This window comes from Solanum verrucosum, unplaced genomic scaffold (genome assembly GCF_900185275.1).
Source record: "Solanum verrucosum unplaced genomic scaffold, falcon-dt-bn FXZP01000026.1, whole genome shotgun sequence".
NCBI classification, from domain to species: Eukaryota; Viridiplantae; Streptophyta; class Magnoliopsida; order Solanales; family Solanaceae; genus Solanum; species Solanum verrucosum.
The window spans coordinates 1,994,213-2,012,846 of NW_026020285.1; the positions used below are offsets into that span (position 1 = coordinate 1,994,213).

Consider the following 18,634-nt stretch of genomic DNA (forward strand, 5'->3'; position numbering starts at 1 on the left):
CATCAAATAAGTGAGTTGTTACAAAGCTCTATCACATAAGCCACAATTAAATTAATCTACCATTTGCTTCTCTTATATAAATTTGCCTTTTCATAATTCTGTTGACAATAAATTAATAAAATAAAATAAAAAGGAACTTGAGTAACAACTACAATAATATACTCAATGAAATTTCATTAAGTGGAGTTTCGGGAGAATAGATTATACGCTAATTTTATTACTATCTCGAGGAGGTAGAGAGACTATTTTCGAAAGACCATCAACTCAAGTGCATCAAGCCCAAGTAAAAGAAGAAGAAAATAATAGAAAAAAACATAGCTGATAATGAAATGAACCGCCTTGAACTGTTAATTTAATAAGTACTGAAGTGTCCTAATACCTTAAGATCCTTCAACTAAGTAAAATTTCCCAGAAGCCCTTTCACAAGTAGTTGCTTCTAGGGTTAGACATATTTCGGTTCAAATCGAAAAAACCAATTAAACTGATTTCTTTTTAAATTTCAGTTATGATTTATTCGGTCGATGGTATCAAAATTTAAAATTTTGATTATTCTGTCAGATTTTTGATTTTTAACTATTTAAATTTGATTAAACCGAAAAACTGAATGTAATTATTTCACTAATCCCTACGGGCCTGCGCTCTAAAATCAAAATGCCTAGTCTGAAACTCTAAAATCTCAAGTTTCTTCTTTGAAGTCGCACTAGCTAGGCGGAGCTAGGTGTGGGTTCGGACGAACCCACTAGCTTTTCCATAAAGTTTGTATTTGTATTAAAAAATTAAATAAATATATATGTATATTAACTTGTGAACCCCTAACAAAATTGATTGACAGTTTAGTGGTAAGGAAGAGCGGTGAAAATGCTTTTCACACATTTATTGTGGGTTAGAACCCCCAAATTCCTAATTCTTGCTTCGCCTCTGTCTGCCTATTGAAGGAGTTATATTAATATAGCTAGTGCCTAATGGTAATTTACATTGGTGAAAACTTGAGATGCATAAGCAAATTTTTCTTCAGTAGCAAATGGGGCAAGAAGTGTTTGTGTTGTGGCACATTTTTAAGTTTTGACCATACCAGCAGGTTTGTCAATTGCCATAGGCTTGTGGAGTTGTTGTTTATGTGGATAATAATATATCACATTATTACTTATAAGGTACCGTACGCATGGGCAATGGCCAAAATTGGAGAAAATGATCAAAATGGTCCTTGATATATAAGGGTTACTTTATGTTGATCCTTAATATACACCACATGATCTATATGATCCTTAATGTATTATAAAAGATGATCAATTTGATCTTTTGACCTAAAACTAACAGATACATCAAAAACAATTTGTTAACTTTAACACTGACCCCACCTGCAAAAATTAAGGTCAAAAGCTTTCCCTTTCCCCTTCATTCTCTACATTTTTCCGACCTGTTTCAGAAGAGCTTGTGGATATTATTTTTTTGCTCCTCAGCCATTAAAGTAAACTTCCGTCTTCTCATTTAATACAGAGCTACTATTTTTTACTGGAAAGAATCTGATTTTTTTCCTTCTACAGGTTAGAAGAACAAATTTTATCCATGATGATAATGTTGCGTCGTCCTACATGAATTTAATCTGGTATCTTTTTTATTTGGTCACACCTGCTCTTTTTTTTGGGTTTATATCTTAGTTAATGGTGACTCTATATGTTTCAGATGGATAGCTATTTTGAAGCGGTCGTATTTTTGTTGATTATTTGATAGCTGATTGAAGTGAAGAATTTTTTGAGTTTTTGCCGCTAGCTGGTTGAAGTGGAGATATTTTGTTGGTTTCATGCTAGTAGCTGGTTGAAGTGAAGATATTACAAATTAACTTCAGTATTTCTTTTGTTGCTTTTATTCATATTTTTTAATCAACTCATGTAATGTGATTTTGATAAGTTGCGACTTGTGATTAGAAACTTCAATATGCACCAGCTATTGTTCCATTAATCTAAGTTCAATTTATGCTGTAGAAGGAAAAAAATCAGATTCTTTTAAGATTCTTTGCAGTAAAAAATAGTAACTCTGTGTTAAATGAGAAGAGGGAAGTTTACTTTAATGGCTGAGGAGCAAAAAATAATATCCACAAGCTCTTCTGAAACAGATCGGAAAAATGTAGAGATGAAGGGGAAAGGGAAAACTTTTGACCGCTTTAATTTTTGCAGGTAGTGTTAAAGTTAACAGATCATTTGTTTTGATGTATCTGTTAGTTTTAGGTCAAAGGATCAAATTGATCCTCTTTTATAATACATTAAGGACCATATAGATCATGTGGAATATATTAAGGATCAACATAAAACAACTCTTATACATCAAGGATCATTTTGATCATTTTCTCACCAAAATTGTGCTCATTTTTCGGTACGATAGGTACTTTTTATTCTCCTCACAAGTAACATAGAGAGACGAGACTCGAGAGTACTAAGATGGTGTTTGGATTAGCTTAAAAGTTAGTCAAACCTATTTTTGAGTCTATTTTTTTACTTTTGGAAGTGTTGACAAGTATAAAAAATAACTTAAAATAAGTTAGGAAGTGTTTGGCAAAGTAAAAATGACTTAAAATAAGTCAAAAACCAAAAGTAGGTATCTCCTTACTTTTTTTGACTTAAAAGTTATTTCAGTTTGACTTTTTATTTTTGACTTCAAAAATTATTTTTTAAGCCAATCCAAGCGGGCTCTAAGTTGTGGTCTTGTGATTGAAAATATGTGTATCATTGTTTTATGGGAAAAGGGTCAAAAATGCCCTTAAACTATGTGAAAGGAACAAAAATGCCCTCCGTTTATAGTTTGGCTCAAAAATGCCCTTAGCGTTAATACTTTGGTTCAAAAATGCCCTTAAACTATATGAAAGGAACAAAAATGCCATCCGTTTGTAGTTTGGTCCAAAAATGCCCTTACCGTTAATATTTTGGTCCAAAATTGCCCTTATTGTTATTTAATGGGTAAAAAATGCTCATTTTTCAAATAAATATTTTTTTTAACACATTCTTTTCTAATAATGTTTTTTTTTTAAATTAGCAAATGTTTATCCTACTTCAATTTAGAAAAAAATAAAAAATGAAAATATTTCTTATTTTTTATCGTTATATAAATATAAATTAATGATGGATATACTATAATCTTATATATGACATATATTATATGTCCAAAGGGTACATGACGTTATTCTATTTTAATTGATAAAATGAGATTAAGAAGAAAAAAAATATTTCCTACCTTTTTATTTGTTAAAGTGATTTTAGAAGAAAGAAAACAAGAATAGTGTTCTTCAATAATATTTTAATTAGGACGAAGATGTGTTTAAAAAGAAAAAATATATATTTATTCGGAAAAGGGCATTTTTGACCCATTTTGTAACTATAGGGGCATTTCTGGACCAAAGTATTGACGGTAAGGGCATTTTTGAGCCAAACTATAAAGGGATGGCATTTTTGTTCCTTTCACATAGTTTAAGGGCATTTTTGAACCAAAGTATTAACGCTAAGGGCATTTTTGAGCCAAACTATAAACGAAGGGCATTTTTGTTCCTTTCACATAGTTTAAGGGCATTTTTGACCCTTTTCCCTTGTTTTATTGTTGATTAAATTTGGTTAAATAAAAAAATCGAATCGAAATAAATCAAATTGAAATTGTAAAAATTGAACTGAACCGAATTTATTTCAGTTTGGTTTGGTTAACATTTTCAGCAAACCAAAAACTGAAAAATCGAATCGAAAATTGTAAACTGAATCAAACCGACCAAACGCCAATCCTAGTTGCTTCACAACCAAAAAGCTTATATTTTTTGTGTACTCTTCCACTATCTTATAATAATCTGTGAGATCTGAATCAATGTCTCTCCTAGTAGAAACATACTTCTAGTCATATACTAATTGGAGTGTTTATATCCCTTTACCCCCATATTAATGCAACATAAGGTTAATAAACAAATTTCTCACATTAAATTGTCTGGAAAAAAAGAACAAACATAACGGTTTAGATCAATAAAGAAGCACTTTAGGAAATCTACACTAAAAGAAAGCAAAAACATAATTAAAGAGGTTATATGTTTATTACAACATAAAAATAGAGGGAAATAACTTCTCAACTAGCAGACCATAATAAACTATGACAAAAGGGCATCGGGATCACATATATCAAATTCAAATAATACAATACATATTCACATATAAACAAGTCCTTATCAAATAACTCATTAATTACATGTATCCAAAGCAAACGTTAACACATCACAAAACAACAGAATAAGACAGCATATACAATATAAAATTCTCAAAAGATTACAAAATCTTAATTTACGGCTATACACGAATGAATGAGATACGAAACCGCGTGAACATTACTATTTTAACTCAAATAAATAATTATTCCCTAAATCTAACATAATAGAAAAGGACTCACCATATTTAAGACAAAATTATCAAAAGATGACAAAAATCCTTCCCAGCATAAATCAATCAAAAGCAAAATCTTATGAATACTACTATTTGAACTCAAACAAATAAATAACTATTCACTAATCTAACATAACAAGAGGTCGGGTCTTCTATCAGTGGCGGAGCCACCTTATAGCTAGAGGGTTCATCCAAACCCCCTCAACGAAAAATTATACTATTTATACATGGTTAAAATAATGTTTTTAGGTATATATAGTAGGTGTCGAACCTTCGGCTACTTCGTGTGTCTATTTCTTTGAATTATGAACCCTCTTATTAGAAATTCTGGCTCCGCCAGTGCTTCTATGGGTGGGTGAGCTACACATTGGCGTGCTTAGGTAGACGTCCATGTGGTATTACACACCGGATGCCACATATTAGTCTGTTAAAAGATGTTGGGTTTGAAAGTAATCATGCATCACGTGAAAGTTTACAATTGCAAATCATGACATCGACAAAGCAGATAACAAAAACTATACTAAAAATCCTAATATTACTATATGATTTAGTCAATCGGTCTACATTAAAAATAATATGACAAAAAATATTGAAACTATTGAGAGAAAATCTCTCCTTAAACAAAACTTTTTAATGACTACATTGTGGATGCTAGTATGAGAAGAAGGGTCGTCAATTTATAGAGTTTCAAATTTTTCTTCCAAGGAAGAATTAACCCAACTATGGAAGAACATTACAATTTCCTTTTAAAAAAAGTAAAAGCAATTATGGTAATACTTTAACTTTCCTTCGAGAGAAAAGTAATATTCAACTATGGAAAGAAAATCAGGCAAAACCCTAACAAATCTCCCATTTTGGCTGAATTTTGTTGACAAAGTTTGATCTGTCTTTCATCATATGTATAATCATCTTTGTTCTTCACATAGTCTTCATTATTGATGTTTGTCATGGTTAAAAATACTGTTTAAAATATATGGAATAAAAATGGTTTTAAAATATTTTATTTTTATTTTTAAAAATTGCAATTACATGAATGTTGAAAATATGGTTTAAATTTGTTCTCCACATGTAGCTGAACAAAAATATTCTTTATCGTAAAATTAGTTGTAAATTGATTTGAAACCGCTTTGAACCTATCTTCAACCTCCATGAACCTGGACCATTGACTATGGTACCACGTGTTGGATTCAAAACGAACTAGTGCGTCATACAGAGACTTATAATTGCAAATCATGTTGGCGATAAATCAAATGACAAAAAACTATACTAAAAAATATAATATTTTTATATGATTTGACCAATTGGCTTACATATAAAAAATAATATAATCGAAAATATTGAAACTATTGAGAAAAAATTTCCTCCTAAACAAAACTCTCTAATGACTACATTGTAAATGTTATTGTTGTGTCTGGTATGAGAAGATGTGTCATCAATTTATAGAGTTTCAAAATTTTCTTCCAAGGAAGAAATAACCCAAATATGAAAGAAAATTATATTTTCCTTTCTAGAAAAGTAAAAGCAATTATGGTAATACTTTAACTTTTCTTCAAGAGAAAAGTAAAATTCAAATATGATAAGAAAATCAGGATAAAATCCTAATAAAAGGAAGAGTATAAGTGATCCAATAAGTAAACGGGAGGGATAAGTTTGCACTCAAAGATAATTGAAGGATATATTTGGCCTATTTTAAATAGTTGATGGATATTATCATAAACATAGTATGCATTTTCTTTCACTTTTATTCTATAAAACTTGCAACAACAACTTTTAACAATATCTGAAACTTGTTTACTCATTGACTTAATAAAGTACAAGTTTTGGGGGAAACTTTATGTATTTTTACTTTTATACTCTCTCTATTTTATTTCAATTGAATTTTTGAGATATTTTTCATTATTTAAAATATGTGAATTGTTTAAAATTTAAGATAAATGTTTGAACTTTTTTTCTCTTTTTTGCCCTTCATTTATTTTGTATAGGTAATGAGCTCAAGAGAGTTAATTGCTCATATTTATGACTTTGCTTTGAATTATTTTAATTTTTAAGAATAGTTTAAGAATAATTAAAAGGACAAAAATGAAAAAGTGATATTTAATCTATGTTCTATTTTTTTTAATGAATACGCATTACCTCACAAATTCACTTAATATGGACTTGAAAGAATAACTTATAACAATAGTTTTTAATAATATTGTAAATTTTTTTTACTCTTCAATATGGTAAGTGCAATGTGCATGTCCAAAAAATCATTAATGAATTTATTTATTTATTTTTCGTATTATTCCTATTGAAATTCGATTAAATTCGGATTCACGTAAAAAAGTTTCACATTGGGAGATAAACGCCCCCTAACGATAATAACTCTATACCAGGAAGACTTGAACTCAAACCACTAATGCTATAGTGCTATAGACATTGTTTGATTATTGGTTTAGCGTATTTCAAAATCGAAAATCAATAAACCAAACTGATAATACATAAAATTGAATCAGATCCAACTGATGCACACCCCTAAGTACTTGAAATTGGTGCCTTAGACCAACTAATCCATCGTAACTCACATCCTCATTATCATATATGTTTTAAACACTGAAAAATTATAGCCATTCCCAACACTTAAACTATGCACCAGGCCCCAATCATCAACACAACCTAATATTCACAACTTAGCAAAACAGATAACATACAATTATAATCACAAGTATAACATATTCTAGACTCTCAATCCTCACCTTGAATTTGATATGCACAATAATCATGAATAACATCAGCACAATAAGCCATACCTGATTTAACACACCTTTCAAGTAACCTGAACCATCAAGAATCCCTAAAACAACATCCAAAGTGTTTAACATGCAAACCTAGTTTACATAAGAACCATCAGAACATTTAAACACAAATCCCAACCACTCATGGATCCATATGCAACAATCATATTATGAAAAAGTAAATCGGTACACTCAAGAAACCAACATAAAATCCGGTTCTCTCATGGAACCCACTCCCAGATTGTTACTGTACCGGTATTATACCCGAGCCACTATTATTTGTGTACAAGCGTGCTACGATGTTGATAGCCTGTACCAGACCTGGTATCCGATTCAATCATTAGTATTCATATTAGGTGTAGTATCTGACTCAACCGTTAGTATTCCTGTATCGACGTGGTAACTAGCTATCACAAACAATTGTGTACAATCACAAACATAATGAACAATAATATTGAAATCTCAAATCACATAAACAAGTTCATTGCATAAAATTATCAACATAAAGTCATTTCATATGCTTCCCTATGTATTCCCCAACATGCATTACACAAGTGATTCCAATAAGTAGTAAACATGCATGCATACATATATTAGACAACACAAATCATACCACTATATCAATGGTCCAACACTGAACCATGAGTACAAATGAGTTCCCCTTGATTACCACAAGTCCCATAAATGACTATAACCCAACAATTTCATAACACTTGACCTTATAGCTACCACCAAACCACCTCAACGGAAAACTCAAGGTTAACAATCAAAAACTAGAGAACCACCCCTAGTCATTATTTTTTCTCGCCTTAACAACAATAAACAACATTTAACTATCCAGGCTCCGTACACAAAAGTCTATGCATGAAACTTTCTGTCACTCTATAAATTATCATGCAATTGAAAACATGTCTAAACTACTTAGTTAAGAAAACCCAGCCTATAGAGCTACTATTTATAACATTTGGATTGTCATGAATTAGAAGAGTTTTTGAGGACAAAGTGTAAATAGAGAGTTTATGATACAACATGTACAAAATATAATTAAGGAGAGATTACGTATGTTTAGATACTCGACGGTAGGAAGAGTGAATACTTGATTCAGTGTTTATGTAATTAGGCTTTGCTCTTGAGGTTCACTAGATTTAACTTTCTTCTCTAAAAGGGGGTTGAGTCTATGGGTGCTTTTTACTTGTACTTGACTTTGTTTTGGTGGTATGGTAATATTTCATAGTCTATTACCAAAAAAGAAACCTAGCCTACCTGGGGCCAAACTACTGCAACAAGTAAGTTATAATGTTGATGATCTTCCTTCTTCGTCACGTTTTCGAAGGCTAAATCATCTAATAATAACAATTATAAGAGTGATTAATAAACTACTCTTCCAACAAATACTTTGGAATTCAAATCCACTAGTTCTACGCTCTAATCTACTCAAAAACTCTATATTTTGAAATGGTTAGATCAATTTCCAGTCCTAAGGACATAATCTATCAACACTAACTCAAATTCAAGAGATTTTCAACCTATTAATTACCTTTACACCAGAAAATCCTACCTAGGTTAACTTTCAATCCCCACCGTGTAAATTTAATGTTATTCTAAGGATTAAAGAATCAAACGAGTGTTAGATTGATGGAAGGACTTATCTTGAAAGAGAAAATCATTGGAAAACTGAAGAAATCACCCTTATTTTACTCTAGCCTGACCTTGAATGCATTTTGGGAGTAAAATAATATTTTAGGTCTGAAAATTGCATTTAGCGTGTAGCCCGTTGTGGCTGCCTAATTTCCATTTTAGTAGCCTCAGTTTTTCAACACGGACAATCTCTGATAAAACAGTTACAATTTTTTACTCTGGACTCCAAATGATGCAAACTTGGTGGCGTTGGAAGGAAAAATCACAGACTTTTAATTCGATAGGTTATGGGACACTTACTTCATTATAGGTTGAGAGATATGGTTGTTTGAAGTTGAAGTTTAAACTTAAGCCTGAAACTAAATTGGTAAAGGCACTTTCAACTTAACTTTGTGATAAGGGCATTGTAAGACCTTAATTCATAACTAATACTCTCGCATACCAAGAAATTGATCCTAAACCTATGATGAATGAGATGTGTATACCTTTACCGCATATATTTTCAGTAAAGACGGAATAGGTCGTTACAATTAGAAAGAATAACTTATAACAATAATTGGGATAATGCATGAGAACCCACTTATACTATGACTGGAACTCCAACGACATGCCTAAACTTAACTAGGGTCTTATTACTCCCCCTTCCCTTAAGTATTTAAAATGAAATAAAGTCACCCCCAAAAGTTGTCGTGCATAAAGAATGTGTACTCTCTCTTGAAGGCAAGTGAAGACTGGAAAAATTGGATACATGCCTTTTTATTTACAATTAGTTAATACACTCAATTGTTGACATTAAAACTTATATATATTTAATTATTTTTATTTCTTTTTTTATTGGGGTAATGCATAAATACCTCCTAAAGTATGACCGAAATTCCAGCGACACACCTTTAACTTAACAGTAATTAACAGGTACAAGTGTCTTCTTTTAATTCTACATTACTTAATTAATTTACTTAATTAATTAGACTCCATGCATCTTCTAAACCTCTTCTTCTCTTGAAACCATTTTATTCTCCTGCAACTTCATTCTTTTGTAACTTATCATCGAATGCAATCATGAAATAATTATAGATCACATTTTAAAATAGTTTAGGGGTTAATATGACCGTAGTTAAGTTAAAGGTGTGTCGCTAGAATTTTGGTTATAATTTAGGGGTACTTATGCATTATTCCAAAACAAATGAAGATTAAAAATACAAAGCAATATTTTTAATTTTTTTTTTTTACGTGTATTAACTTAATTCAAATACGAGATAAAAAAATAAGAATATTTTAAAAATAATAATAAAAAATAATTTACACACATGACAGACGTGTGTTCTACAAAAGCAATCCACTTACCTGGTTGAAGGTGCCACGTTAGCACAAAAAAGGCACAAAAATACAAAGAAAAATGAGTTCGAATATAATAGGACCCTAATTAAATTAAGATATTTCGTTGAGGTAATATTTGAAACTTTTTTTACTCATCAATTTGGTAAAAGTGCAATGTGCATGTCCAAAAAATAGTAATAAATAATTTGTTGATTCGATATCTAATATTCATATTGAGTCAAACCCGAATCACTAATGAATTAGTCGTGCTTGAATGTTAGAATCCGGCCACCGAGTCTCTAATTGGACAAAAGAAAAAAACAAACAAAAGAGTAAACGCGGTCAAATCAGTGTTCGGTTTGTGTAATTTTCAAAGAAATTTCAACGGTTCCATCAAATTTTGATTGGTTTTGCTACAAATTCGCTAATTTTTCGTCTCCTGATTACACAATCATCATTTTTTTTCCTGATTTTTCAGGTCTATTATACACTCTACCCTTCTATTTGTTCATTTTTTGTAAAATATATTTATTTTCATTCGCATTTGACTTTGAATTTTCTCTCTATCCGAATGCTCAGAAATTCTCTGTTCTTGCTGAGTTTCTCGGCTTGGGCGGTGAATTTCTTAGGTTTGTATTCAAATTTTTTTTGAAATTTTTAGTTTAATTTATCTGAATTTGATTGAAATTGTGAGTTTTTTGATATAGGGATATTGCGGTTTGTGTATAAAAATGGGTGAGCATTTGGTGGTGAAAGATGAGGACCGGGTCCGGGTTGGGAACGCAGATGCATCATCATCAGGGGAACCGATTGAAAATGGGAAGAAGGCAACCGAAGTAGTGGAAGGAACCGGAGCTTCTTCTTCGAAGACGATGAAGGAAAAGGAATTGGCTGTTGAGGAAGAAGAAGAAGGGAATGAGGAGGTGCCGTTAATTGGGGATGCAGAGTGCCGTATTTGTCAAGATGAAGATACTTTGAATAATTTGGAGAGTCCTTGTGCTTGTTGTGGAAGTCTCAAGGTGAAATTTTCTGTTTTCAGCTTACTTTTTTTATCTTTGTTGTTAGCAAATTTGATCATTTGCGAAATAGATTTTGGACCTAACTCAATCCTGAAGGCAATTTCATGAGGTAAGGTGACCAATTTCTTATCCCACAATCATGCCTAGGCAAAACATGATATAGGGGGGACAACATTGGATAAACCAAGAATTGAGATGAGTTTGACTCTGATACCATGTAAAGAAAGGGACTTTGAATTTAACTTAACCTCAAAAGCTAGCTCATGAGATGAGGATTTCCCAAGAACATGACACCAAATTCTACATCCCGCAATTGATGTGGGACAACTTTAACACACACATCTTACATTTTAGGGGTTTTGTGAGCTTATAAGGTAGCTTCCTTTTCCTTATTGTTCATGTCTGATCTAAATCAATCAACCATGCGTTAATGTCGTACTAGTTAGTGTCCACTATATGAATCCTCTAAATTCATTTTGCTCATCTAGTGTTTAAATGGATCATCATAATAATACAATGATTAGGCTGACCTTCAATAGCCGACCACTACTATCCTCCTTTATAGCTTGAGATCAGTTGTATTTTCAGAAGCTAACATAGTCAGAGTTCCATATTTGCTCCAAAATTAAAAATATTTATGTTCTCAAATTGTACTAGGTTGTATCCGAATATTTACACTTCTTAATTATAGGCACTTGAGATAAGTGGAAGTTAATTGTCGTCTTATTCATGGAAAAGGATACAACCTTGTCCTCTTGTAATATATACTCCTGAATTTTGCTAGCAGAGGAAGACTTGTACCATGTATTGTGCGTAGTCAGTGAATTTGACCTTTCCCTTGTCAAACATTGTGCAAACTTTGGCTCTGATGCTTAGTGTACATGAAGAGAAAATCCCTCTGACATGTTCACCAGAATCTCTTTGACCATTCAAAGTTAGTTGATATATTTTCCCCCTAATTTGATCATATCTTGACTTCCACAAAATTTTGCCGTAGAAGTCAGTTTTAATGTTTGTTGCATTAAGATCTTTCTCCTGGACATGTCAACAATCAATTGTTAACCCTCCGACTTCCTTTGTCTGCCTGCTATCAGGAAAATGATTATTCCCTGCATGATGGTGACTTTACCGTTGTTTGTTTATGTCTCCATGTTGCCTCATTGGTGATCTAATCCTTCCTTAGGCTATTATCTGAAGCCCATTAAGCAAGATTGTTCCCTTAGGTTGTGGTCATCAACATTTTTTGAGCCAAGACATGAACTTTGCCTCATATTATGATATCTGGTGATGTCATCATCACACTTACTCACCTGAGAAATTCTTATGACACTACTTAATTATATACTCCTTCAAGTTGCTTTGACACTTTTTGCTATCCTCATGATGTTCTATTTTCTTTGTATATATCATGATCCTAAGTATATGTGAATGCTGGTTGTCCGATGTCTTATCTACACCTTCCGAATATTGCCCCTATATAGTTGCACAACACTTGGTGTTTCTGTTCTTATTTTATTTTACTGATAAATTATGTGATCTCTATAGTTGTATTTCAAGAGGTTTTGCTCTACATCCTGTTTACAGTTTACCTCACTTTCTTTCTTCAATTTGCTTTTTTCTTTTAGTTGGAACAGTAAATTTGTATAAGTACTGATGGTTTTAGTGGAAACAATTGACCTGCAGTATGCACATCGAAAGTGTGTTCAACACTGGTGCAACGAGAAGGGTGATATTACTTGTGAGATTTGCCATCAGGTATGTCTGTGTGTTGTTTTGCACCGTATCTTGCATGCTGTGAGACTGATAAGAGGACTTCTCTATTAAATAAGCAAGTTCTCATCTCATGTCAAAAAGGAAAAAACCATCCTCCAACAAAAAGTGCAATATTATATTTTCTTGTTTGTGAAGCTGTCTGTCTCTTTCATCTGTTATGGAAAAAATGGATCCTTTTTACTTTATAGCACATGGAACTGAATCATGGTAGTCAATTTATATATGTTTTATTTTTGTGATATGAGCATACATGTCAATGAGGATGTTTCTTGGCAAAGTACTTCAGATGGCACTAGAATTTTAGTATTGGAAATGTTTTATTTTTCTAAAATATCAGCATTATAACTATAATTTGATGTATTACATATGCATGGATGGACAAGATTCAGTAGAATTGCTTTATTGTGGATAGAATCAATGCTTTGTTTTATCAGACAATGTTTTGGCTATCTATCTGTCTTTTTGGAGAACTTGGGATTGAGCGATGCTTTTGAATTCTAGCATATTCTATTGCCCTTCTGCTTTATTTATATAATACGTTTCCTTTTTCATTCTCAAATGCAGCAATACCAGCCTGGTTACACTGCCCCTCCTCGATCTCGGTCGGAGGATACAATTATAGATATTGGGTGAGTTTAACTTTCTTTAGTGCAGGTTTCCTTTGTTAGATATGTCTTAAATTTTTCTTTTTCAAGCAGCTTTTCAGTAGCATTGTTAAAGGCATGCTTTAGTAGCTCACAACACCGGCTGAACTCTCTGCTAGGATATGTGTGCTCTACTGAGGCACCAAGGTGGTGAGGCATTCACTTTAGACAATTCCAACCAACCAACAGTTATTCTTCTTAATTCGGTTACTTTGGGAGAGTCATAGATGGTATCTTGAAGAGGGCAACTCTAGACAATAAGTATAACGATTAAATCAATATAGTAATTGTTAAGAGAACAATACAAAAAGAAAAAATATGTAATATGTGATACCAATGAGAGTCATAAGGGCATTAAGGAGGAGGATCCTACAGATGACTATGCTCGTATTTAGGAACAGAAAATTGGTATAAGGAAACTACTGATTGAATCTGCATCTGCATATTTGGGGTGGTTTATGAACTTGATTGACCTGCCTTTAGCCTTTTACTTTCCTTTTTTTTTTCCACTAGTCAAAAGATTTCCTATTCCTCTGTTGATATAAGTGTTATTTGTCCGTACATATACATGTCTGTGTGTGCATGTGTGTGTGTGTATTAGTACATAAAAGCAACTTTTTCTTGGGCAAGCTCATTCTAATGGCAGTTAAAGTTGAGGTTCCAAATGTGCTTTGCCTTTGACAATAATGTGTGCAGTCCATTGTGTCATATTATTACCCACAGATCTTCTTTTTCCAAATATTAGTTAAGTGGCGTTGGTCACAAGATTCAACATTTCTTCACAGTTCATTAGCTCTTTGGGTTGCTTCATTGTTATGCAGGGGAGGATGGCAAATTGCTGGCACACCTCTGGAATTACACGATCCTCGCCTTTTGGCAATTAGAGAGGCTGAACGCCAACTTTTGGAAGCTGAATATGATGATTATAATGCTACAAATGCAAGTGGTGTTGCGTTCTGCCGTTCTGCTGCTCTAATTGTAAGCATTTACTGCTATTTGTCCCAGAAGAAATCTAGAATTCTAAGTAGACGTTTGGGTATAGATTTGGTTGAAACTTGAAAAAAAGTATTTTTGAAGGTAAAAAATGGTATTTGGAAGTTGAAATTGTGTTTGGACATGTCACTTGAAAAGCATTGAAGTTTGTGAGTGGAAAATGTTCTTACTTGAAAAACTCATCTTCAAAAACTAACCAATTCGATTGAATATTTATTTTTAGATTCTTTTATTTGTTAGAAAAAGAGATAATCTAAAAAGTCCTTCCAATAAATAACCAAACAATGCTTTGAAAAATAATTTTGGAAAAAAAGAAAAAAATCATGTCCAAGCAGACCTTACAGAAAGACGTAAAGGTAACTGTCCTCGCTGGCCCTAAGCCTCTAGCATTGCATTTCTGTCATTGCTTCTTGCTTGATTCACCTTGTAGGAGTGGGTAGATGCTTCCAAAATTTTGAGATTGTCTAAATAATCTTGTAGGTATACAAGAGAAAATTCTAGGAACATAGATGTTGCCTCTTCCACTGTCCTTATTCATTTACCTCAAGATTTTCTTTATCCTCTACGTTTCAATTGGCTGTGAAGAAAATATGAAGAGAAACAGTATCATATATTTCCATGATATAGATGATAATGTATACCATATTTCCTTATTTTGTGGTTGAGTTGGAGCTGATGTCTACACACAGGCACATATGCATGTATATATGCAAATTTGCCTTAATTCTGATGATCTACATACAATTGTGGCAGTTAATGGCTTTTCTGCTCTTGCGACATGCATTACCTGTAGCAGATGCAGATGGAGATGACGAAGATCCCTCTGCTTTCTTCTCTGTAATTATTAATATCCGTTATGCTCTATCTACGTCTATCTGTTTCTCATAAAAGGATTTATTACTACTGCTGGAATTATAACTCCCATAAATGTATGGTATGCAGCTTTTCTTGCTTCGGTTAATTGGCTTTCTTTTACCTTGCTACATCATGGTCTGGGCCATCAGCATTTTGCAGCAGCGCAGACAAAGAGAGGTTGGTGTTAGTTTTGCTGTTTGAAATATTTTCCTCAACATTTGCCACGTGAATCAGTTGAATACATTGAAACACGCGCGCATATGTGTTTTTTCGTTATATAATTAAATGTAAAGCTTGTTTTCATGGTTTGGTGAAAACAGGAGGCAGCAGCATTAGCAACAGCACAATTTGCATTTGTGGTACAATCTGGGCAGCCAACAGGTGTACAGTTTGCCATGGCATCAGCTACACCATCTGTCCCTGCATCAACGAACTCTTCGTCTGTGCCTGCACCAATGGATCGGGTTTAATATTGTCACATGCGAGTATTGGTTCCTGCATTGACGAGCCTCGTTTCTTAAACGTAGATGCTGCGTCGTTTTGTAAGTAGTATTGTGGATATAATAGCAGCATCTCATGTCATTTCAAGAACCAACAATTTTACCAAGCTCTATATTAAAATTCTTTTGATCTTGGTATGTATGTATGACATTTAGTAACCATTTTTCACATCTGGTTGAGACCAGTTTTGTATCATGTCTTGTAGAAAACTTTTTTTTTTTTTTTTCAGTTCAGTTGGCTAAATTTATTTTTACTCTATTGTTGAATATAGATATATAAAAAGGCTTTGTATAAAGATTATGCCAATAGATTTTGGTAGCATTTGCTTGTTTAGATTATCCAGGAAGATAATTAAATATGAACATTCATGTAAAAGATATGAATCAAAAACATATGCAATTTTTCAATCTACGTTTATATTCTAAGATTTTATTTTAAAAGTATTGACTATATTCATAAATTTATTTTAGTCTCAGTCGCAAGGGTATTTTTAAACTACTCTAAATATTAATGATAAGGTTTTTAGGAGATACAAGATGAAAAAAATTTTAAAAGGAAAAACTATTTAATTCAATAAAATTCCTATTATATTTACTAATTTGCTCTATAGTTTGAAATTGATAATTTAATATCAAATTTCAAGTCATATAGAAGAGAGGCGAGCGAGAGAGTCAGATACATGTGCATTCATTTGAGTACGGTATATTTAGAACAAATTATGTCTAATTTTGACCTCATGTATTCGAGATACATGTATTCGAAATTCAAAATCTAGTAAGATTTGTAATATTATAATGCGTCAAATACACATATTCATAGTCTAAAATCTAGTAAGATTTGTAATATTAGAAACTATTATAAATTTAAGTACTTAACTAACAAACTCGTGAAAGTCTTTATAAGTTATCCGAAAATAAATTCAATAGTTGGAGTTTTGGCCCTCTTCGTTGCTACTTGCTAGTATTGGGGAGTGGCAAAATCAAACCCAACCCGCTCAATCCGGTTAAGTTTGAGTTGATTATTGATCCGCTCATTCATTAACTCAATTCATTTTAACCCATTAAAAATTGGGTTGATATGTACCCCGAATTGGCTCATGACAAATCTTGTTAAAAAAAATTGTTTTTTTTTGGAAAAATTACGCGTATAAGCAAACATGTATTAGTTAATTACTTAACATAGCTATAGTTTGCCTTAATTACAATTCGTGACCTACTTTTAGCTATAATTACGCGGCTCAACTTTTAGATTTTGTATAATTCGCACATTTACATAATTCGGAATTAGTATAATGCAATTTGTATAAATATTGTATAATTCGAAATTTGTATAATATAATTTGTATAATTGCTTACACTTCTGATGTTTGTAATTGTATAAATTCATTTTTTCGAGTTTATACAAAAACAACTAAATTATACAAATGTACCCGCGAATTATACAATCGAGGCAGCTAAAACTGTAGCTATAACCCGTAAATTTGTAAACTACAGCTATGAAACATAATTAAGTTTATTATAGTGGTTATTCGCAAAAGTTCCTTTTTTTTATTTTTAATTTGATATGTTATATATAGTCATAATAAAGAAAATGTAATGATTTTATTAGGTACTAAAATAGTTTAAAAGAATAAATAAAAAAATTAAGCTTAGAAAAAATTGAATTGAGTTGGATTTTGACCTGTTATGTACCTCGTTACCCAATTCATTTTGACCCAAGCAAATTTGGACATGATTAGGTTTTAACCCAATTATTATTTTAACCCATTATAATCCGTTCAAATTTAACACAACCCGCCCCGCCCAATTGCCACTCCTAAGACGTTCATCCTGCCGACTACTAAATCGATGGACCACATTGTACGGTCTTAGATTCTTCATGAATTGTAGGTCCCATTTCCTTTTGATAATGCCCATACTCTCAAATTTACTATTGTGAGTCAAAAAAATTTCCAATTACAAATACTTATCCAAAATCAACAAAATATTCTATTTCAAATATTAATTATCCGTATATAGATAATTACGCTAAATCAATAAATAAGTATTTACTCTTTTGGGTCCCATGGCATTTGAGAGGTAGGATTGCTTATTAGACGGATCAGATAGATAATTATGCTTAACAATTTGACTTATTGAATATCGAATTTTAAATATACTAATCTACTAGCATATCAATAAGCCAACAGTTGATTTATATGTCATTATTTTAGGTTTCACGCCCCTTAAAAAACTAAGTTAGTTTATAATTGTACTCTTATTTAGTGTTTTGTACAAGTCAACGTTTTTAATAAATGAATTAATTTATTTTGATTAATTAATTTGACCAATGAAGATAAATTAATTATTTAGTTTTTATATGTTTGTCAAATTTACACTTTAAAGATTAATAACTCTCCGGATAAAATGAGAATAATAGTGTCATTTATGCATTGATTTGTGAAATGACAAGTAGTATTAAAGAACATCTATTCTTATTAAGGACGACGTATAAATAAGAATGGAGTTGTTAACAATTTACGGGCTCCTTCATTTCATGCTCTCTTCTTTCACTTTCACTCACCATTATATAGATATTCAATCAAACAAAATAATTATTTTGACTTACTTAAGCTCATAATTTTGTAATTATAATTCACAATAAAAATTATATAAAAATCTAAATTTTGAAAATACATGCTCATTAACCTTTAATCTGATAATTCAAATATCTATTAA

General features: G+C 31.8%; 1 protein-coding gene across 2 annotated transcripts; it reads left to right on the forward strand.

Moving 5' to 3' along the window:
- The first annotated feature begins 10,863 nt into the window (after positions 1-10,863).
- Positions 10,864-16,113, forward strand: LOC125834264 (uncharacterized). Of its 2 annotated transcripts, none has more exons than XM_049513430.1 (7): positions 10,864-11,151; positions 12,835-12,906; positions 13,489-13,553; positions 14,390-14,546; positions 15,315-15,398; positions 15,504-15,593; positions 15,737-16,113. In XM_049513430.1, exons 1-7 carry the CDS (start codon positions 10,864-10,866, stop codon positions 15,884-15,886), a joined length of 906 nt encoding a protein of 301 aa, XP_049369387.1. In that variant the 3' UTR covers positions 15,887-16,113. The 2 variants fall into 2 exon arrangements, with proteins under 2 accessions (XP_049369387.1, XP_049369388.1); XM_049513431.1 differs by having other exon boundaries at positions 10,864-11,145; positions 12,829-12,906.
- The last annotated feature ends 2,521 nt before the right edge of the window (positions 16,114-18,634 follow it).